Genomic DNA, 23,755 nt, shown 5'->3' on the forward strand with positions numbered 1-23,755 from the left:
GACGACCGTCGCATACAGTAACTCTTGTAGCGAGTACAAAAATGCCTTCCATTAGTTCCATTAACATTTTCATTACACGCCTGCAGCTCTACCGCATGAAGCCTGCGTTGGGACCTTGGTAACCGTACTTCTAACTGCAAACTAAGCCATACATTTTCAATGCACAAACCATTATTTACTCTGCACCACCTTTGGTTGACAGTTAGAGAGGGACTTTTTGGCCGGAACGCGGGCAGTGAAGTTGTGTTAAAGTTTGTCTATTTAGTGTTTTTTCAGGTTTAAATGTGTAATAACGGTGGCTTATTCACTATTTAATATCTGTGAAAGTGCACAATTGTGGGAAAATGAAATAAGGTCGCTGGACGTAACTTCTTGGGATCCTCCAAAAAGTCCACTGAAATAATTTCAGTAAATGACCACCATTTTACTGAGATTATATTTCATCCCATATCATCTCATCTCTTTTCATCCCAGTTGATTAATGTCTCAAATTAATCATCTTCATTTCATTTCATTTCACTCCATATTATCATTTTTCATAAAAATAAGAATATAAATTAAAATAAGATATGACTTAAAGGTCTTAGTTTACAGGTCATAAAATCCGATTAAAAAAAAAGAGTTAGAGAAGGCCTTTTGGTCGGAGGAGGGCGTTTGTCCAGCTCCGGCCCCTATGAGAAGGCAGTCTCCTCCCGGTGATGGTCACGGGGCGACCTAAGGGGGTTGAGACTGCGCCGCACGCTACCGTCACTCTAGCGCGCTGGCACCAGAAGGACGGGACGACGCGTCGGCGGCTGCGGACTGCGATGCGGTCCGCATTTTCGTCGTCGCTGTCGTCGCCGAACATACTGTGGAAGAGCAACCCGGTCGGCGGTGTATCGCGTTCCGACCCGGCAGGCTGGTTCTGGCCCAGCGGGGTATCCCGGAACAGCAGCGGCATCGCCCGGGCGGCCTGGTAGGGCCGCCCTACCGCGGAGACCGACGTCGTTGGTCGTCGACTATCGCCTCGACGACCCGTCGGTCGGGCGTCCTCGGGGTGGCGCCGCGTGTCTGGTTGTAGTGTTGCCCGCGGAAACCCCCCCTACTCTGACCGGGTTTTGACCCCGGACGGAGATTGGACGCCGGGTGTAAGAGTGCAGGGGAGTCGTTTAGTGGGTGGGCCCTAAATTCTTTGGGCGCGCGATCTGCTCTCAACACCTGCAGATCGTTGAGTCTCACATAACCCGCGCGCTCCCTAGGCGCGGGGACCTCGTAGGAGGTTCGGCCCTCGACACGAAAAAAAAAAAAAAGGCTTTAAGCATTCAGTCCGCTAATTTAAATATAACATGAAAGGTAATAAATAAATATATCAGCCCGCTGAGTTTCTCGTTAAATCCAACTACATAGTTATATAGTTTTAGTTATAGTTGCAATTTTGATCCAGCAGTAGATTTATTCGCGAAGCATCTGCCCTTAAATAGCTAAATCGCTTTGGAAGACGCTTGGACTGCTGTTAGCAAATCCCACCCCTCCTGTATCCTGATGAAACCGGAATGGCCTCCAGGCAAAATAACCAAAAAAGCGATTACTTACTGCAAAAAACGTCCAATGAAGATGTATAAAAAAATAAAAAACAATAATAATTCTTTATTTTATTATCACAATCAACAAAGTCCATTACGAAACATAATAAGACAAACATAATACAATTATAATTATCTACTACAATTTATTGTTTTGTTATAATCAAGATATTTTTGGAGTTTCTTAATTCACAGACACAATTCCAAACAAGTGATTTTTTTTTTACTATTGATAAACGAAAAAAATATTATTGAGGAAGGTTCAATCAGAGATTCATTAAAAGAACTTCTCAGGGTCACATCTTAAAACCTAAATAATCATTAGTGATTTAGAGTAGAGTATAGTAAATTATTATTAAATTGTACGTCGATATTAACACAAACAAATGCAAAATATTACTTAGCAAATTAATAAACAATTTTTTTTTCATACTGCATTGAGTTTATTTATAATTATAGCTCCTTTCTTAAATTTGCTGCTTCGTCAAACACCGTAAAACAAATAATCTCGAAATCCTTAATTTAAAATCATTATTTACACTTATAAACTTAATTCAACTATTACAATAAGGCACTATCATAAATGCTTAAAGTTTACATTTCACACGTCCTTTGACTAGTCTTCTAAACAAATCTTTAAAGTCATCTCTTCAAAGCGACTCTGAAAATGAATAGACACAAGATTTAATAGAACATTGATTTTAAAGTTTTTTTGTTTGGAAAAAGAAAATCGATAACAAAACAAAGGGTTTTTCCAATCGTCTTAGTATATACGAGCCTACTTCTTCAGCTGTGACCATTCTCACCAACAGTTCCAATAGTATCACTAAGCGACTGAGGCTGAAGACTCCATTCCTACAGAATGTCCGTGAAAAACTTCTGTTTCTTTTCCTCACTAAAACTAACTTTTATTTGTTGATTAATAACAGTAATCTACACCTACACTGGTGGTAGAACCTCTTGTGAGTCCGCACGGGTAGGTATCACCACCCTGCCTATTTCTGATGTGAAGCAGTAATGCGCTTCGGTTTGAAGGGCGGGGCAGCCGTTGTAACCATACCCGTAAGCCGTTGAGACCTTACAACTTATATCTCAAGCTGGGTGGCGCATTTATTTTGTAGATGTCTATGGGCTCCAGTAACCACTTAACACCAAGTGGGTTGTGAGCTCGTCCACCCATCTAAGCAATTAATAATAAAAAACCTAATCGAATACTCGATACTCACTTTTTCTGAAATCCAAATTTACTCAGTAGCGTAGGCTGGTTGTTCGGCACGGATGTCGCTTTCTTTAATCCGGGTACTCTGCATCCGGGCCTCTTGGTACCGGTCGGCCGGTTCGTTCTGGTTACATCCAGGACTACGCCGCTGTCTTGAGATGAAACTACTGATGCCGACTCACCGAACGATTCCTGCACAGTCAAATGACAGTTTAATGAACGTAATGATAATGATTAGGTAAGGTTTTTATTTCGTTATGTGGGTAGATGAAAACTTATGATCTGAGTTCATTGTCGACTTTTTGGCGGGAACGCGAGGAGTGAAGTTGTGCGATTTGTTTTGTTTTATCTATTTCGTGATATAGTGAGTTAATTTCGCCACTGCGGTCATCGACAGTGCGTTTCCAGAGGTCTTTTTTGCCACGTACCATCCGGCTATGGAATGAGATCCCCTCCACGGTATTTCCCGAGCGCTATGATATGTCCTTCTTTAAAAGAGGCTTGTGGAGAGTATTAAGCGGTAGGCAGCGGCTTGGCTCTGCCCCTGGCATTGCTGAAGTTCATGGGCGACGGTAACCACTCACCATCAGGTGGGCCGTATGCTCGTCTGCCTACAAGGGCAATAAAAATAAAAAAAAACTGTGGAAATCCATGCCCTCATTTCGAAAAAGAACTATAACAACACTTACAGGCAAGTCGGATTTGACAGAATCAAACTAATATAAACTAGTGCAGTAACAAACATTAGCGTACCTGACTATCAACTGGAGTGACCAACGTCTCGTATGGATAAGTGTTCTCTATGACGGAGTCTTCCGTGTTTACCTCCAACGTTGGCGGCGAATCGGCCAACGTTTCAAGTTTAAGCGAGACTGGATCCAATATTGGACTCGGAATCCGGTCACTTATTAACTGGTTATCCGATCGCACCGTCACCTTGTTCGCTTCGGGCGAACGTATTTTAAAAGGATTTCGCGTAGATCCGGTTCTGTCATCACCATTGTCCTCAACCTTCGCGTTGGCCGTGAAGAATCTGCTCTCAACGACGTTTTCGTCCAACACAGTCCTCGGAAATCTACTAAACTTCCTCAATACGTTATTGTTTCTTAAGCATTTCTTGTACGACCTCTCCCTGTTTTCTAGTATCGGTGATTTATCTTTATTCTCAATGTCCGACGGCGCGTCATGTTCATTGGCGACGCTTGTGATGATTTCAATATCGTCGTCCGTCTTTTGTCTCTTGGTTGTTGGCTCTACGCAGTACATGGAACTCAATGCTTGAATTGACAAGCTGAAACAAAAAGTCAAACTAAGATATATTTATGTAACTATACTGAGACCATAGAGTTTAAGGTTTTTTTTTGGTGAAAGTATAAATAAAATAAATAAATAAAAGAACTCTTGTCTCAAGGTGGGTGGGCGGTATTTACGTTGTAGATGTCTATGGGCTACGGTAACCACTTAACGCCAGGTGGACTGTGAGCTCGTCCACCCATCTATGCAATAAAAAATATACGTAGAAAAAAAAAACTTTCCCAAAAATAAAATGGTAGTCTGGCGATTTCTATGATAATAATAATCTGTAAATGTTTTTTTAGTGGTTTTTAGATCGCATACAATGCACAAATAAAAATCAGCTGTCGCGTGAATTCAACGACCTCAGACGAACTTTAGAGTTAGAGCGACCGTGTTATAAAATGTGTTATAGGTAAACAGTGTTATAGGAGGGTTACCTGTATAAAGGTTAAGTTAAAAAATAAGATAAAAATATGTCTACTTTGACAATTGTTTTTCTCGCAATTAACTGTAGACTTATATTCTGATTATCGAACAGATCATTAATCAGTAATACTACAGGCTGCTGAAATAACTATTACCTTTCATCCTGTGTCTCCGGCACGTGCTTACTAACAAGATTGACTATTTTTCTCCTGGCTGTAGTCTGTATAGCGAACAAGGGCTCAGCCTTCGCTGGTTTCTGCCAAGGTCTCGTACTATTCAAATACGAAACGAACGTCGGCGACCATATACTGGGATGCGCGGACACTTCCCTCTCTATCCAACAGTTGTTCTGAGGGTATTGTACCTTGAATTAAATTTTAATATTTATTTGTGGTCCCCCAGTAGCCATCGACTATAATTAATTGAAATTATAAGTTTGTACACTATTATGATTTTATTGTCAGAGTTTTATAATCACAGATTTCGCCAAGACTACACTTTAGACAAATATTAATAAAGACGAACAATATTTAATCTATTCTTAATTTGACCACAGACTATAAGCAATAAGAAAAGTTTGACAATAAACAAATAGTATGCATACGTGTGTGTGTCAAATACATGGTAATGTGTGTAATTTTTTTTTTATAATCAATAATGTATATATGAGTCGTCTATTATCAAAGGTGGCAATCTGTGCATTTGGACAAAAAAAAATTATTGATATGTCAATTCAGATTGATTTGAATATAATCGTCTCCTTCAAAGAATACGGTTCAAAACCTGCATTAAATAAAGGTTAATAGTTAACCTGTTATTTATCTAAGATGTCGTTCCGAAGAGTTTTGTGACTGCCAATGGAATACAAAGTCAATAATTCGTTTTTCTGATTTACCAATCATTGTCCAAAAGTCAGATTGCCGGCTTTGATAATAGTCGACTCATATATTCTCTATAAGTGTGAGAAATTTCATACTCCTCCGTCCGCGTAATTTTCGTAAAAAGGGGTACAAAGTTTTTGCTTCAAGTATTAATATCGCATATGCGGTGCTATGAAGTCACTTATGCAATTTTTGTTAACACTGAACCGAGTATGAGAAAATACATTTTTTAATAGTTATTAGTGAGACGAGAGAGATATTTGCTTTTACTGATTGAGTTTAAAGTTATAGTTTAGATATTATCGTGTTATTTCTATAGCCTAAGAGAACTATTTAATAATTATATCGACGCTTGAAAGGCGAACGTGACTAAGCGACAATGCGTGAACTTTACACTAGACTAATTTAAAGATGAAATACTTGAAAAAAAGTTATATTTTAACGAATCTAGCTGTAGGATTGAAATGATTTTAATAGACCTAGAAATATTATTTTTTTTGCGCATCGAAAATGGTTATTGCCTATCATTTATGTACAAAGCAGTTATTGTCGCTTAGTCACGTTTGCCTTTCAAGCGTCCATATAATAAGATGTTGAATTTTTTAACGTTTCTCCTGGAAAATTACATAATTTGCATAAAGTGACGTTATCGCACCGTATGTGCGATATATAGATGTAATACTAGTAGTAGGATGCATAGCACAAACGTAGGAAAACGGAACCTGGCATTAGACCGGGATAACGCCAGGAAGACGAAGAATGAGATGTAATGCTTTAGCGGGCTCGATCTTGCCTTTGATACGTATCCTCGTTGAGCTATAGTTCCAATCCAGTGTCTTCCGAAGTCTATCCTTCAGTAAACGGTCGTGAATATCGGAACAATCGTCTTTAAAACACTTTAAAAGTTCCCTTCGAATTAAAGAAGTACAGCAAAACTACCCGCAAATGACGAATAGTTGGTACAAACTCAAGACATTTTCACACAACACAATCACTGATGTGTCGAAGCGATTTGTTTGCCATGTGTCAAAGATTGGTCCACAATGTTTTAGCTGTACAGACTGCTGCTGCCATCTATTGAAAAACAGCAAGAACTTAGTTCTGGACATATTAATTAATATTCTCGAGATCAGAAACAGACACACTCCAATTTAGTTTACAGCAAGAATCATTTTAAGCTGACTCGTGTGTAGTTTTTATTTCTATTGTTTCTTGTTCTTATATTCTTTAATTTTTAAACCTGTATATGCTTTCGGGTTGTCGTGATGGACAACCTGCTAACACAGCATCGAGTTTGACAATAGCATGAACATTGTCATAGAGATTTCATGAAAAAATCGCGGACTCGACTACAAGGGCCGGCTGACTACAGATTAAAATAAAAATTACACTTACAGCTTTCCTAAAGTCTGGATGCCAATCGTCCATCTTCTTCAACGTAAACGGATCTAAATTACCCAACGCTAATTGAAACGCTGTATCCGCTTCTAACAGATCTCCTGCGTTCACGCAGAGCGCTTTCTCTGTATCTGAAACATACAACATTTTATTATTAGCTGAGTCCCGCGACGTTACCCGCGGTTATTGTCGTACCGCGAGTGACGTCGCGGGGCGAAGCTTGTCTAAAAAAAGCCTAAGTTACTCTTTATATCATCAGCTACCTATCAGTGAAAGTCTCGTCAAAATCGGTCCAGCCGTTCCAGAGATTAGCCGGAACAAATAGACAGACAGACAGAGACACAAAAATTGTAAAAAATGTTATTTTGGTGTATGCATCGTATATATTATATTCATACGCATGCAGTAAAAAGCGGTTATTTCAATATTACAAACAGACACTCCAATTTTATTTATATGTATAGATTACTAATTATCCTTTATTTTTTATTATTGTCTTATCCTTTAAGAGCACGACGACTTTGAAATGCTGAAGACTAATCAAAATCAGACCAAGCATACCATCTTATTCGTGCGAAATGAAAACGAACAAAACTATTCTACTACTATTTGTGTATGTCATGACAAATAATATTATCCATATGTGTTTCTGCTCCAGCAGCGGTTATTATTGAGGATTTTTTTTTATTGCCCTTGTAGGCAGACGAGCATACGGCCCACCTGATGGTGAGTGGTTACCGTCGCCCATGGACTTCAGCAATGCCAGGGGCAGTCAAGCCGCTGCATACCTTTAGAGAACTATACAAAAACATAACTGTACCTTCATCGTCCGGTTCAGTCAGCCTCAGCATTTTCCTTTCAATAGGATCATACACGTACTGATGTTTGAATGTGGCTTCCGCTTTTAGGAAGTTCTCTCTGTATTCGTCGGTAACGATCAACGACATCCGATTGAAAAAATTTGGCAGTTTTCTTAAAGCCTGTATAAAAGAAAAAGAGCTTAATGTAGTGTAAGCAACTTTATGATTTGGGTCATGAGAGTGTGTCCCGTGAGCCCGCGCTCTGCCTATTTCTGCCGTGAGACAGTAATGCATTTCGGCTTGCAGGGTGAGGTAGTCGTTTTGTTACAAAACTCATGTCTCAAAGCAGGCAGCGGCATTCACTTTGTTAATTTCCATGAGCTCCGGTTACAACTGAACACCAATTGAACCTTGAGTTTTTCCACCGCTGTTTTTTTAATCAATAAAAAAAACCAGTGTATTTAGGTACTTATGACGTTTTTTTTTTTATAACAACGAGAGGCAAACGAGCAAGACGGGTCACCTGATGGTAAGTGATTCACCGCCGCCCACGGTCACCAGCGCTTACGCCAGTGCGTTGCCTACCCTTCAGGTAAGAATATGCTCTTTTCTTGACTTATTACTTGACATTATTACTGTTTTCAAGGTTTCTCGCATTTATTGTTTCCGACGTTTCGTATGCTCTAGTTTCTGGGGTCACGGCCGGCCAGCGTGTTAATCGTCTAGTGCTAAGTGCTAGTCTATTGTGCTAACTACCGTCAAATTTTAACAAGTTCCTTAAAGAATTAAATATTATCATTATTAAGGGCATAATTCGAAAAATCGCTTTCATTACACAATGAAACAACTGAGTATTATTTATATCATCAAGTAGAACAGACGGAATGACATAATAAGATCTTTTTTACATTATAATGATGTTTGACAAACCACAAATTAGATAGATATTGTTATATTTTCCAACAAATGTTGCAAGTTCAAGGTTTCAAAATCGGTGCTATTATAATAAGTTAAGTTTAAGTGCGTAATCATAAATGGTATGTATGAAAACCCAACTGAGTATCTCTAACTTGATGGTAATCTAAGTTAATCTAAATAGATATTTCAAGCATTAAAGGAAGATTACCAATATTATTAAATACATTATTTTCTATTAATATAAATAAATGAAAATTTTCAGTTTATACGGTGATTATTGTGTGATGAAAGTCTGGAAACATCACTACACACAATGAGACATGAAAAGTCAAAGTTGTAGTCGAACAATAACTACACATTATTGCACCATAAATTGCCTGAACAACTGTAACAGCCCATACTGGCTTTCACATAGCCTTATCAATAGTGTACTTATAAAGCACTTCAACATCATCATCATTATTTCCTATTACCCTCTGCCTCAAACCCTTCCATTTACATCAGTCTTGGGCAGTCTGTTCTAGATCCACCCACGTCATGCCCAAGACCCCTATCTCCTGCTCCACCGAGCGACGCCGAGTTGTTCTAGGGCGGCCTCTCTGCCCTTTGCCAGACACTTTCCAGGTCAGTGCTCTCTTTGATAGGTGAGTATCGGGCTTTCTCAGTATGTGACCAATCAAATGCCACTTCCGCGTAAGGATCTCCTTCTGCACTGGTGTCTGCTTGGTAATTGGTATAAAACACTTACATTAGCAAAATTTGGATCCTGTGTTGCAACAACGAATTGTCTAGATTTAGCCAATCCTATGCCTGGTAATGAGGCTAGGTAATCACACCCAGACATTATGCACATCCTCCTGAACTTGTCAAAAGTGTAGTGTTGTATCGGACATTTCATTACGTGAGGCAACTTCGATGTTTCAACCAAAGTTCCTGTACCATGGAGATCCATTTTGAAGAGGACCTAAAAACAATTTTGTGAATTCCCATTACATATTGACATTTGTTTTTAACCTACACTATCTTTAACAAAAAAAATTATAAGAGCTAATTTGTTGAATATTAAATTGCATTTTTTGTAAATCAGTTTTATGTCCAATAAAAAATTGTTTGAAAGCATCTATTTTAAATTCCACATTCACAAGTATTATAACCGTATCTCTGATTTTACACGTCATTACGGGTCCTCCCGATCCATTAACGGTACTTTTAGGTACCTCAAGGACCAGTCACCGTCCTCGCTGAATCCGTCGCTTGCAACGAAGGGCTCGGCGAGTAAATGAACCCATCGATACAGTCCACTGAGTTTCTCGCCGGATCTTCTCAGTGAGCGTTTCCGATCCGATGGTAGATTCTGCGAAGCACGGCTCTTGCTAGGGCCAGTGTTAGCTACACCTCCTGGTTTGAGCCCCGAGAGCTCACCTACACGCTAAGGTAACGCTGATATAGCTACTAGCAGCAAAGGAAGAAAAATAATAATAATATTAATAATTTATATACGTATTACCTTAGTACATCCAAACAGTATGAGATCAGAATCTTCAGTTATCACTAATTGTGCTATGTTCTTTATGTTGAGGTAGGCTAACTGAGCGTCTGCTTCGTATGGAGCGACAATACAATCTACATTCATTTTCCTGCACTCCTTAATAAGATCCAGTGCCATGGCGTGAGTGATATCGACACTACGACGCAGGTATGAACGGGCTTCTTCTATCTGAGGATAGCAGATGTAATGTTTGAATTTTATAATACGACTTTTAATACGAAATAATTGAAAAATATTCTCATGTCATACTTTTAACACTTAAAACTTTATACATTAAATTCTAAGATAAGGAACTATGGGTTAGTTCTTAACCCCATTCATAAATAGTTTTGTTTAGGTAGGGCATTTTTTAAGCCACGTGTGTGTTAATTAACTACACAATGAAAGCCTGAAACACATTCTTCACTCACTACTTACCCTGTATCTAAATAAATAATTTTATTCTAAAAATAATTATTCCGTTAATTTATAAGCATTTACTTACCTTTCCTAAACTTAAAAGCTCTGCTGCTCTTTTCTTTGAAATGTTTCGAGATCTGCAAAATAACACATTACATTGCAGTGAACATTTGAATAGAACTAGATAGATAAAAAAGTATCCAATGAAATATTTGTGGTAAAAGACTCCTTAGAGAACATTATTATAAGAGTGTGCCATCATTTTGTTCAGCAATTGTCATAATGCTGTCATATGGTTTGATTGCTTTGAGTGTGAAGGTTTGTATACTGAATTGTATATAGATAGAATAAAATAATTAGATTATATTAGAATAATTTAAGTAGCAACTAGTGTTGGCGCCGTTGCGATGGATGTTGGGTGCAAGGATTATATCAATAAGAGTGGACTGTATTTAAAGCTGGTTTATTAATCGGATCAAAGTTAAATCAGTTTTACGTTTTTTTAAAGTTAATCTGAACTTAAATTCAATCATGAAATTTTGTATTTTTTCTTTATGTTTAATTTGGGTACTGCCTAAGACATTTTTTTTTGTGTCCCCAGTAGTTCTACTATGATGTGTTTCAGGATTATCCTTTCTTTCTGGGACATCCTGTATATAAACCAAGTGCCAGCTATTATTAGATCATCCATGAGCTTCACTGCATATAAAAATTCAGATTGGTTCCCGGAGATGCCAAAATTAGCCAGCAATTTGGACATAACATACATAATAACAGTACATGCTAACCTATTTTCCTCGGTTACTTGGTACATGAGAAAAGGAAGAAACACTTCAAATATGTTGGATAAGATTGGTTTATTCTAATATTTATTTCGGATATACATATTTTAATGTGGTCATCACACACAAGTAGAAACTACATGGACAGGTAGACAATAAAAACTGGAAAATATAACTTACTCTCGCCTTTTTGATTCTGTCATTGCTTTAGCTGGGAGATGTCGTCCATCAAATACTAAGATTGGTTTTATGTTCTTAGACAGAAGCATTGTCACATATTTCAAACAGTACTTTATATGCCTGCAAAATAAATGTTGTATACTTGTTATAAAATAAATACATGATGTAATGGGACAATTTAGAGACCTTAAAATACATAAATAATACATAAACAGAAAATAATATTTACTTATTAAGCTAAGCAAATACAAGTAGCTTTCTTGACTTTAAGCATTTGACTCATAGATTCAGCATATTAGATAATTTTAATTATGAAACAGTGCAATTTTTTTTTATCATGAATATTCCTATATTTGTTGTCAGGAATTTTTTTATTACATCCTGTAGATTTGATTGGACCTCATTTTTTGACTTGATATAATAAATGTCACATTCAATTTTATTTCTTTTATTTATTGCTTAGGTGGGTGGACGAGCTCCCAGCCCACCTGATGTTAAGTGGTTACCGGAGCTCATAGACATCTACAACGTATATGCCACCAACTACTTTGAGATATAAGTTCTAAGGTCTCCGTTTTTACAATTAAGGGCTGCCCCACCCTTAAAACCGAAACACATTACCTCTTCATGTCAGAAATAGGCAGGGTGGTGGTACCTACCCGTGCGGAATCATAAGACATCCTGCCATCAGTAATTACGTAAATTATAATTTTACTTCTTACCGCTTTTACTGTATTCAAACTTACATGTCAGTCTCCTCTCCTCGCACCAGCTTGTCAGCACATGCAAAAGCTCCTTTATGAAGCCAGCAATAAGAATCAATAGCAACTGTACAACCGCTGAATTCACTAACATCAGTCCGGCGGGAAGCCTTTTCAATAAATGGTATCAAACCAGTGATACCCATATTAACAAATATTAACACGCGTTCGCTAGTTAGTTTGTCTACGGAACTAGCCGGGGAACCCTCTAATTACTCGCGTCTTGTTAAACTGTTGTTGTCGAATCATTTTGATGTTTGGTTTTTATTCTAAGTTGTAAGCACTTTACTGATTACTCTTCCTTCAAAAGTTCAAACAGCGGGAATGCGGGTTTTTATCATTTGACACTTGACATTGACAATTGACAGCAATGACAGCGCATCCCTATGATCTCCGAAATTTTTGGATTTTTTTACAATAGAAAATAATCGATGATAGATTTAAGAGACCTTTAGAAGTTTTCGAAAGCCTTAATGTTAATTAATTCTTCTTCTTCTTCTTCTTCTTCTTCTTCTTCTTAGTCGAAAACTCCATTGCTGAAGGTCGTGTCCCTGAAAGCCCTTCGTGGCTCTTTGTACCATCAGCTTCCATTTGCTTCGGTTTTCGGCTTCTCTCAGGGCGTTCGCGTTCAAATTAATTAAAGAATACATTTTCCAATAACACACAGTTTTTTAATTAATTCTATTATTATTCACTGGGACATTATTATGATTGTTTTTAAAATTTTAAAATTTAATTCAATTTAAATATACAATCATTACTTTGCTGAACTTCCAGCTCCGATTTTGTAACGTTATTTTTACGTGCTTTTTTAAATAAAATTATAATGATGTTATAATTTTGTCAAGAAAAAAAAGTATCAGCTAGATATTATTTTTACTAAGTAATATTATAAACACAGTATTTTTAACTGTGTTTTTGAAGGTAGATGAATAAAAATACACGGTATCGTAACTTAAACATGGTTTGACCTCTTTGTTTTATTTAAAAGCATAAAATTACAAGACCGGTCGTAGTAGATGCCCAAAAAGTTCTATTAAATGTGTGGAGTGAACTAAAATGAAACTGTATCCACGAATTTTTTCTTCAGCCGCAGCCTTCGCTTTAACTTGTGTAGTATTCGCAGCAGCCTATTTCTATAAAAGTCGAAACACAGAATTAAATGAAGTCATGGTGTTTTGTAAATTACATTTAAATGCCTACAATTGTTTCGATAAATTAATGAGTTTCATAGAAGCAGCGAAGCATAACATTAAAGTTTGTATGCCTGGGATACACAATGTAGCAATACAAGGACGCTTAGTTGAAATGCTGAAAAAGAAAAATATCAAGATTTCAATTGTAATAGATCAGTCCGGGTGCAACGAACCAAATGATGTCTTCATAAAGGAACTTTTAGATGCTGGTGAGTAGCGAATTTTTATCATAGTACTTATTTCACGATATAAACATGACTATACATAGTCAAGCAGAAAAGCTTGAACACTATACTACTTGCGAGCTTCCAGGCTTATATAGGGTGGTAATAAGATTTGCAAGTTTAACGAGAAATACTGAAATGATAAAAATAGAATCAGACAGATCAGACATAAAATCTATTTTCTCCCGCCAACAAGATGTCGGTGTCCGTCACCTGTACCTTCAATCCATAGCATGTTAAGAATTTCGTCTCTCTTCCTCTTTGATTTCAGGTGCAGTAATCAAGTACATTAATACAGAACCGTATACAATGCAACATAAATTCTGTTTGATCGACGACAAAGTTTTAATGACAGGTACACTAAACTGGGGAAACGATCGATCGTCAGATCACTGGAACTACGTCTACATTACAAGCAAGCCAAAGCTAGTTGAACCAGTCAGCAAAGAGTTCAAATATATGTGGCTCAGTTCAAAAGATTTGAACTATTCCCAGTTTGATAGCAAACCTATCAACGAAGATGAGTGTTGTAACACAGAAGTCGTTAATCTTACAGAAAACTATAAATCAGTCCCGTTTGGAAATAAAGAGACGCTGACTTCTGAAATATGCATAGTGTAATTTTAGTACTGGCTACATTTGGACCTAATTCAAAAATAACATTTTGTACGCATGCGAAGCAAGTAACTGTGAGGGCTGACTAATTTTATAAAAATCGCTTGGATTTAAACTATGATTTTAACAATAACATATTTTACAAGTGTTCTGTCGTCAGAAACATGCCTTTGAATTTTGAATTCAATTTTAAAATGGAAAGACTAGGTATAGTAGTTTGCGATTGTAGACTGATTTTATTTTATTTGTTTTTTAATTAATAATACACGGGCGAAGCTGGCCTTTGCCATCTTTCCATGTCCTCTTACTATATTTCTACTTAAATCTTAAATTTTCAATTATAGAAACTACTTTTTAGAAGAAAAGTGTTTCTACATTCTTTAATTTTCGTCATTTTATTTTTCTACATTATGTGTCACTGCATTTTCTATTTTGCCTTTTTATCTTCATAAAACTTATTTAGGTCAGCTTTGAAATTTTAATTTGTTTTAATATTTTTAATGTAGTTATTTATTCATGTTTTTGTATCATAAAATTAAATATTCGAAATTTGAACTTAGGTGTGCTTTCATTTCGCTATTCTGTCAAAAAGGCAAACTAATTCTGCGCCGTATTTAACACACAGTTGGACTTCTTTAGCAGAAACCTCTTTAACTTGAAGAATTAATAATATTATGAACTAAAAAGTACGTATACTTATTATAATATGATCTGTATCTAAATTTGAATACACTTATTACACCGGTCACTCACATGCGCACGAATACGCAAACCCGCAAGTGTAGGACGACATTTGCGAATGATTATGCAAAGTTTTCGCTGTATTCGTGGTTTTTCAAGCTGTGTCGGTTTTTTAACAGACATCAAAGCGCGCGAACCTCGAACCTTCGCGTAGTCTCCTACACATTCGCTTGCCCAGTTGCGCCGACGATTGCGAAGGTAACGGACGTATACTATACGCCATTTTCATAGTTCGTGACGTCTACTGTGTAGCGTATCTTCATGAAAAGAAATCCCATAAAAACAGCATGACTGTTAATGATGTGTGGGAAAGAATTAAAAACTCTTTTTCTCTTCAATGTTCTATTGACGAATTAAAAAGGAGGAGAAATTCGTGAGACATTCGTAAACAAGTGTAGGAGGAAGCGCAAACGGGTTCGCAAAAAGAGTATGCGAACCCATTTGCACAGCCGCTAGGTTTGCGAATGAATGTTTGACGGCCCTTCATCACGCCTTGCGCGCATGTCAGTGGCCGGCATTAGATTCGAACCGTTGTCGAAGGGATAAGACACCCGTTGCATTCGTGTTGAACGATTCACCGGTATTCGAATCCCGCATGTGGGTACCAATTTTTAAAAATGAAACACCTACTTAACAAATGTTCACGATTGACTTCCACGGTGAAGGAATAACATCGTGTAATCAAAATCATACCCGCAAAATTATAATTTGCGTAATTACTGGTTGTTGGCTTCATAAAGGAGCTTTTGCCAAGCTGGTGCGAGGAGAGGAGACTGATATGTAAGCTCGAACACAGTAAAAGCGGTAAGAAGTAAAATTATAATTTGCGTAATGACTGGAGGTAGGACGTCTTGAGTCCGCACGGGTAGGTACCACCGCCCTGCCTATTTCTGCCGTAAAGCAGTAATGCGTTTCGGTTTGAAGGGTGGGGTAGCTCTTGTACTGTTAAAACTGAGACCTTACAAGTAATGTCTCGAGGTGGGTGGCGACATTTAAGTTGTAGATGTCTATGGGCTCCGGTAACCACTTAACACCAGGTGGGTTGTTAGCTCGTCCACCCAATATGCAATAAAAAAAACTACTTAAATGGCAAGGGTCGAGAACTTATAATGTTTCAAGCTCAGCTTATTTTCCTTCTAAGTGACCACTGCGACAAGCGACTGTAAATTGCAGTAGGTATGTAAACCACTAATATCCCAATACTCTCACCTTCATGGATTTTTGTTTGTTTCTTACCTAGTTAATTACCTCGAAGGGTTATGGTAGATTCGCTCAACGAATAGGTGAGCTTACGGAGCTCTAACCTGGGAAGTTGTTAACACTGGCCCTAGCAAGAGCAGTACTTCGCAGAATCTACCACCGGATCGGGAACGCGACCTACAGCGAAGATCCGTCGAGAAACTCAGTAGGCTGTGTCTGAGGGTTAATTTGTTCGTCGAACCCTTCGTCGCAAGCGACGGGTTCGATCAGAGCCGTGACCGGTGCTTGAGGTACCTAAAAGCAGCCATAGTGAATCGGGAGGATCCGAAATGAAGTGTTGAGGATGACGGCAACTGTTTACCATTCGGTCAATCAAGCGACCAGATTTTCCAGCTGTTACATTTGAACGTTGAAAGTACATATCGACGCTTGAAAGGCAAACGTGACTAAGCGACAATGCGTGAACTTTACAGTAGACTAAAATTTAAAGTTGAAATACCTGAAAAAAAATCTATTTTAACGAATCTAGCTGTAGGATTGAAATGATTTTAATATACCTAGAAATATATATTTTTTTGCGCATCGAATATGGTTATTGCCTATCATTTATGTACAAAGCAGTTATTGTCGCTTAGTCACGTTTGCCTTTCAAGCGTCGATATGTATAACATTAAATAATGAAAATCAAACCCGCATTTTTTTTAATTCGTATGGTGTAGTAATGGTAGGTAGCTACTGACTGGCCTGTTTCTGCCAAGAAGCAATTATTTATTCGGTTTGAGAGGTGGGTCAGCCGTTTATAATGAAAACATAAACGACATTTCTCATTAAATTAATAATATAAAATTAAATAAATAATAAAATGACTTCCAGCTAAATATAAACCACAATGCATGTTTGGCTAATCGTTGTATACTCATATATTCTATAGTTAGCTTCTTCTTCTTCTTCCTAGTCGTACAAAGTTGAAAGAGTGGTTGTGGTCAAGCATCAGTCGAATCCTGCGATACCGATGCTCTCGCGATGTCACATCCTTTTATTTTAGACATAGAATAGGAATAGCCCACATATGACATCACCCACCAGTTGACTAAATATTTCATTTTTATTTTTTATTACCCTTTTAGGAAAACGTGCATACGGCCCACCTGATGATTATCGTCGCTCATGGACGTCGGCAATGTCAGGGGCAGAGCCAAGCTGCTGCCTACCGTTTAATACTCCACAAGCCTTGTTTGAAGGACATGTCATAGCGCTCAGGAAACACCGTAGAGGGGAGCTCGTTCCGAAGCCGGGTGGTAAATAGCAATAAAAACTTCTGGAAGCACACAGTGGATGAACGCAGCAGTTCTGGATAATATGGATGGACTCTTTCCGGTGGCGGGCGGTACGGTGGTAAAAACGAGATAATGGAATCATCTCAAATAATTCCTCAGAGCATTACATAACATAGATAAAGAAGCATGGTTCTGTATTTTGACAGCAATTCTTCTTCAATTTCAGTAAAACAATAGTTATTTTCATGTACTTTTTATTAACAAATTTGACAATAATTACAGTAATGCAGTATTTTATTACATATGCTACTTCAGTTTAATTGCTTGGCCTGAGATAATTAAAGATATTTTTGCTACATACCTCATTTCTCATCAACAAACCAATGGTAGAAAGTTTCGAGAACTACAATTATTTCTTACATAAAAGGGCAGGATTTGTTGCAGAAAACCAGTGCATGTGGTATTTACTGTTTAATGCTCAATCCATGACATAAGCTTAAACATAAGCTGTTATGTTTAAGCTTATAAATTATCTTACCAAAATAAATTGACAGTTGCTCTAAAAATACCAATTTCATATTCTATTAGCCAGAACTCTTCAATTAATAAATAAAATAAGAGCTAGCAAAATCATCTTAGCTGGCTGTTTTGACTGTACACTTATGTACATATATTTGTATCGTGAATCATGCCATACTGGTGGTAGGACCTCTTGTGAGTCCGCGTGGGTAGGTACCACCACCCTGCCTATCTCTGCCATGAAGCAGTAATGCGTTTCGGTTTGAAGGGTGAGGCAGCCGTTGTAACTGTACTTGAGACCTTAGAACTTATCTCTTATCTCAAGCTGGGTGGCGCATTTACGTCGTGGATGTCTATGGGCTCTAGTAACCACTTAACACCAGGTGGGCTATGAGCTCATCCACCCATCTAAGCAATAAAAAAATATTATTATGCTTTAACATACAAACATCTTATTTGAGATTTATTGGTGGAGACCAATTTTAGTATAATATCGGTGGAGTCATTTCAATGCAACTACACCCAGTTGGTAGCATGGAGCATAGTTACTTCGATCTTCAGACAGCCATTTATGTACATTTAGGCACATTTTGACCATTTATGACATTACAATAATATTATTATTTTAGTTTAGACTCATATATTAAGATATTATTATATCTCAATTAAAGTCACCATTGTGATAAAAGTAAATTATTCTCCACCCCTAAGTGCCTTATACTTTGTAATCTCATTAGGGAAGGTCTTCGATAGCTCAGAAAGTAAATGAGTTTTGAATCGCTTGTATGAATCAATTTTTCCTTTCACCTCTTCATTTTTAGCCAATGCTTTATCTATGCAGTCCTTTGTGTAGAGCTGTGGGTTACGGCCTTGATCAATGTAACTGAAATAGAAAATTTTACTGTGTCATATAAAAACTGCAATAAATCCTTTTATATCATTTCATTTTGACAAACACACTTCAAACATAAACTTCATTGTTGATCCTAAAAGACTAACTCGACAATAGACCAACTTACCAACCTTTTTTACAAATTGACCTTCTTGGACTACCTGTTCTTACTCCCTGCATTATTAGCAAACATAAAAGTTCTTCACTTTTACTTACTCAAAGACTTCTGTTGGTACGTGGATATCATGAACTTGTGACTTCAATTTGTCAATTTCCTGCAATCCGGTCACTAAGGACTGACTAAAGAACAAAAAAATGGAAAAGATAATTATTTATATGGTTAAAAACTTCTAGGCACCTATTGTATAATGGTACCATTTGACCTATTAAATTCAACTCTCAAAAATAATAACATGCATACATACTGGTGGCAGTGCATATCTTTTATAAGATTTAGACACTGCCATCTTGCTTACGACGGAAAGGAGATTGTTTTCCAGATTTTAGATCTATACTCAATATACGAGACATAGGCACCTTTTTTTTCCTACCCTTGCTGATAGTCTTGAGAGGCTATTTCAGCTTCTCTTTGATGTGTAGGTGACCTCACGGGGCTCAAGTCGGGAGTGTTGCTAACACTGGCTCTAGCAAGAGCAGTGCCTCGCAGAATCTACCACCGGATCGGAAATGCGACCCACTGAGAAGATCCGGCGAGAAACTGGGGGGGCTGTGTTTCCTTAGGTTACTTTACTCGTCGAGCCCTTCGTCGCAAGCGACGGGTTCGGCGAGGACGGTGATCTGTGCTTGAGGTGCCTAAAAGCAACGTTAATGGATCGGAAGGAGCCGTAATGACGTGTTTAGGGCGACGTCGACTGTTTACCATTCGATCCCCCGGATCGTGTACGTAATTACTGGCGGCCACGACAACAGGATTTTCATGTCGTACCGCCTTCTCAATAATTTTGATTATTTATGTTAGTTTGCAACTTACATTTTTTGATTCAGTACACTTTGCCCCTGAGGTTGAAAATCACTGACGATTATACGAATTTGTCTCACATTTTCAATGAACATTTCAAGTTGAGTTTCAAGATTTTCTAAAGGAGACGACATGCTGTTCTTTATTGAGATTTGTACGAGTTATAAAATAGCGGTACGCCGTTCTAAAATTCTTTATTTATCAGTTTATTGAACCTCACCGTACTACTAAATCATAAATAAATAATAGACTTCAGTTTTAGTAACAAATACTAAAGGTATGATATTTACGAAATTCAATGATTTACAAAAGGGATGGCGATTTTAGAACGATCATTGATTAATCGATTTTTTCAAAAAAAAAAAAATATTTTTAGATCGTTTTCCATATTTCAAATTTTTTCTGCTTCCCATAAAATCATCATCATCAAATCAAAAATTAAAAATACATCTTCGTAAGTAATCTTTTCACTATGATAAGTACTTCAATCAATTTGGTTATTGGTATCACATACTCTAGTATCTCATACAGAATAGCGTGGTTTTTTTTTTAGTACTACCTACTACTAAAGTATACGTAAGTAATGTACGGATTTTTTTTTTATTACTACCTATGCTAGTAATCTCGAAAGGTTATCCTAGTTTCATGGAACATACCTAATGTAAGACAAATCTTCTTCATGTTTAAAAGCAAATATTTATAAATAAAAGTTTTGTTTTCTCATGAAAATGACCTTTGGCTTCTGTTTGGTTAATATTTGGCATTTACGTCTGAATTTATTGACTCATATTTGTTTTATACTACTTCGATCAAAAAATCATCTGAGTATCTTTTTTCGAAACAATTCTTCGATGTTCCATTTAGATCGATTCAAATACCGATCTTTTTTGGAAAAAATCGATTTCCCCAACGTTTACCCATGCCTAAGTTTAATGGAAAAGTTTCTCTTTGATTAAAATTGTGTCGAATTAAAAAGCCAAAGGGAACGAATCACATAAAACCAAGTATATCCCTTGCCATGTGTTTTGAAATCAAGCAATAAAGGTAGTTTTCCAATTACAGAGCATAATGCGACTCAGTGACGCACAATGCCGAATTATGCTGAAGCTTAATTGGCACGTGAATTAGTTTTCAAATGCATCAGCAGAGTGCGCTAAGTTAGCACAGTTTTAATTAACATTGATTATTTCTAAGAAACTACGACGAAACCAAAGCCTTACAATTTTTTTCAACATTAAATAATATTACTAACGATAATATAAACAAAATTTCGATCAATGCCAACTTAAAGAAAAAACACTTGTAAATTTTCTGTTACCGAGTCGGTATCGATTGCGAGTATCACGCGAGAGCAGTACTTTTGAGAGTGCTCGATTGTGCGAAGCGTTGCTGTAGTTGGAACATTCAATGTTGAGCATTATGCCGCATAATGCGCTCTTGTGCTGTAATTGGAAAACTATCAAAGTCACCTCATAAACAAGAAAAATTGAATGTAAAGAGATTGAATAAAATCGAATGAAGGAAGTGAAATCCAATCGTTCCATCATCCATTGGACTGTAAATCAAACAAAAAACTTTCTCCTTGTTTGACACTGTTGACAGTGTGGAACTTTTGACTTATGTCACAACAAAAATCGTCTTGTTTCACTTAGTTTATTTACTAGGAAAATGTAATGTAAATACAATAAATATACTTATTAAAATAAATGTTTTATATGAGCATAAGCAAAAGTAGTTTTCACAAAAAATACTATTATGGTGCAACTAGAAAATGATTCGGAAGTGAAGATAACCTTATTTCAATCTGCTTTTGCCGGTGGAGCAGCAGGTGCGGTTACTCGAGCTTTAGCCCAGCCTCTAGATGTTCTGAAGATAAGATTTCAACTTCAAGTAGAACCTATCACAGATAAACAAGGTTCAAAATACAGTTCAATTTTACAAGCTCTAGGCTCTATAATCAGGGAGGAGGGTGTTGCTACGTTATGGAGTGGTCACATACCCGCGCAACTACTATCTATATCTTACGGGATCCTTCAATTTGCGACTTTCGAAAAACTAACTGATATGTGTCAGAGTGCCGATCGCCAATTTTACACGAATCATAAGCACTGGATCAACTTTTGCAATGGTTCAATCGCAGCAACCGTTGCCACAGTAGCTTCATTTCCGTTCGATACAGTCCGAACGAGATTAATTGCAGAACAGAAGACAAATAAAGTCTACAATGGGTTTCTCAATGCATTATCTGTAATGATAAAGACAGAGGGACCTGTGGTTCTTTTTAAAGGTTTAATTCCAACATTGGGGCAAATAGCACCTCATGCAGGTATCCAATTTGCTGTTTACAAACTCTTTACTGAACACATTTTGATACATGTAGAGAAATTCCAGAGAGATAGTCATCAGAATGCACCAAAATCGTCAATTTGGGCCAATTTGATAGCAGGATCATTTGCAGGCTTCACTGCTAAAACTGTGATTTATCCATTTGATGTGATGAAGAAACGTTTGCAAATACAGGGATTCCAGCAGCACAGAAAGAGTTTTGGGAAGCAAATGTATTGTAATGGCTTATTACATTGTATCAAATTAATAATTGCGGAAGAAGGATACTTGGCACTTTACAAGGGATACAGTCCCAGTGTATTAAAAGCTGTCTTTGTTTCCGCTCTACACTTCTCAATTTATGATGAAATAAAATATTTTCTGTTAAAAATAAATTATTGATAATAGATCTGGTCTGATAGTACAAACAATATAGTATAGTATTGATTTATAGGTTTAGTCTTGCCAGTATTATGTTTATTAGTGTTTATAACATTTTATAAGAAATCAAATGAAAATATTGTTTAAAATAAAATATATAATAATGTTAATTACTCATTAAATAAGTATTTTGATTTTTATTCTGAAGTCTAAGGCTTATTATAACATTCATTATAGGGTATATAGGCTTTCAAGCATTAAATTTTTGTTGTTTTTTATAAAATAAATCTATGTTATAACTCCCCTGAACATAAACTTCAACATTTCACTTTACTTACAAAAACGAATTCAAGGTTGCATTTGATATTGTAGAGTATAAAATATATGTCTGTAAATAAATTATTATCTACTGAAATTTGATATCTGTGATCTTAGTCTAATACTATTAGCCTATAAGATAAAGTGTGTGCTACATTTTATAGCATAAGTATATTTTAACGCAAAGGTATTCATTGTCATTATTGTAGAATGCTTTTTATTTCATAATAATCTTTAAGGATTATGTTTGGGTCTTTATATAAAATTAATAAAAATAAATTGCCAACTTAAAAAAATGTCCCGAAAAATGTTTATCACTTTTAAAATGGTAGCAATAGTGAAATTTATAGATTCCTAACATTGTACTTGCCCTTAGTTCAGAATAAAAACAAATTATTTTGTTTTATGTTTTAGTTTTCAGAAGGAGTTGCAAATACACAGATGGGAACATAATTTTATTTTATTTAAAAATACTTGTATTGGCTGGATGATCATTATAAAAGATAAAACCAATTTAACAATGCATCACCTGGTAGTAAAAATATAACAAATGAATATAGTCCATAAAATTACTCATAATAATACAAAAGTAAAAAATTGCTAAATGCCTAATGTAGGATATTATTGAATAATTTGTGGATAAAAACTTGTGTCACTGTTATGGAAATGCTGTTTCTTATAACATAGATTATCATATTCAAGAACTAAGCTATATACTAATTTGAGTTTCGCCCAGTAAGATGTATACCAATAAAAAAAGGTTTTACGGCACAGTTAGCGTTAAGGTTGTTTAAAGAAAAGTAGAACAGTGCCAATTCTCGTCCAGTGAATCTAATTCAATGCCAATTTAATACTCGATTGTCTTTAATGCGACGAATGAAACCGTTCGAATTAATTTTTCATTATTTCCTTCTTCC

At 36.6% G+C, this 23,755-nt stretch overlaps 4 protein-coding genes and 2 long non-coding RNA genes across 7 annotated transcripts; 4 read left to right on the forward strand and 2 right to left on the reverse strand.

Moving 5' to 3' along the window:
* Positions 1–1,618: 1,618 nt before the first annotated feature.
* Positions 1,619–12,512, reverse strand: LOC101741887 (exonuclease 1). The gene is made up of 11 exons (XM_004932867.5): positions 12,157–12,512; positions 11,411–11,530; positions 10,534–10,585; positions 10,008–10,217; positions 9,249–9,464; positions 7,603–7,762; positions 6,780–6,913; positions 4,659–4,867; positions 3,535–4,072; positions 2,789–2,973; positions 1,619–2,223 (listed from the first exon to the last, which is right to left on the reverse strand). Exons 1-11 carry the CDS (start codon positions 12,315–12,317, stop codon positions 2,205–2,207), a joined length of 2,004 nt encoding a protein of 667 aa, XP_004932924.1. The 5' UTR covers positions 12,318–12,512; the 3' UTR covers positions 1,619–2,204.
* On the forward strand, positions 10,705–11,847 carry LOC105842532 (uncharacterized). Its single transcript, XR_001140136.4, has 2 exons — positions 10,705–10,766; positions 11,074–11,847. It is a non-coding gene; the product is annotated as an uncharacterized LOC105842532 (long non-coding RNA).
* A 563-nt stretch (positions 12,513–13,075) lies between the features above and the next one.
* LOC101741648 (mitochondrial cardiolipin hydrolase) lies at positions 13,076–14,765 on the forward strand. Of its 2 annotated transcripts, none has more exons than XM_004932866.2 (2): positions 13,076–13,576; positions 13,863–14,765. In XM_004932866.2, exons 1-2 carry the CDS (start codon positions 13,231–13,233, stop codon positions 14,210–14,212), a joined length of 696 nt encoding a protein of 231 aa, XP_004932923.1. In that variant the 5' UTR covers positions 13,076–13,230; the 3' UTR covers positions 14,213–14,765. The 2 variants fall into 2 exon arrangements, with proteins under 2 accessions (XP_004932923.1, XP_012551614.1); XM_012696160.4 differs by having other exon boundaries at positions 13,947–14,765.
* Positions 14,766–14,991: 226 nt separating this feature from the next.
* Positions 14,992–19,032, forward strand: LOC134199740 (uncharacterized). Its single transcript, XR_009974358.1, has 2 exons — positions 14,992–15,751; positions 17,275–19,032. It is a non-coding gene; the product is annotated as an uncharacterized LOC134199740 (long non-coding RNA).
* Positions 17,662–20,295, reverse strand: LOC101741409 (mediator of RNA polymerase II transcription subunit 10). Its single transcript, XM_004932864.5, has 3 exons — positions 19,827–20,295; positions 19,052–19,135; positions 17,662–18,826 (listed from the first exon to the last, which is right to left on the reverse strand). Exons 1-3 carry the CDS (start codon positions 19,946–19,948, stop codon positions 18,637–18,639), a joined length of 396 nt encoding a protein of 131 aa, XP_004932921.2. The 5' UTR covers positions 19,949–20,295; the 3' UTR covers positions 17,662–18,636.
* A 481-nt stretch (positions 20,296–20,776) lies between these two features.
* Positions 20,777–23,291, forward strand: LOC101741269 (mitochondrial thiamine pyrophosphate carrier). The gene is made up of 2 exons (XM_004932863.5): positions 20,777–20,858; positions 21,280–23,291. The coding sequence occupies exon 2, from the start codon at positions 21,570–21,572 to the stop codon at positions 22,539–22,541; it is 972 nt and encodes a 323-aa protein (XP_004932920.1). The 5' UTR covers positions 20,777–20,858; positions 21,280–21,569; the 3' UTR covers positions 22,542–23,291.
* Positions 23,292–23,755: the final 464 nt, after the last annotated feature.

The sequence above is a fragment of the Bombyx mori genome, chromosome 11, assembly GCF_030269925.1.
Source record: "Bombyx mori chromosome 11, ASM3026992v2".
Lineage (NCBI taxonomy): Eukaryota > Metazoa > Arthropoda > Insecta > Lepidoptera > Bombycidae > Bombyx > Bombyx mori.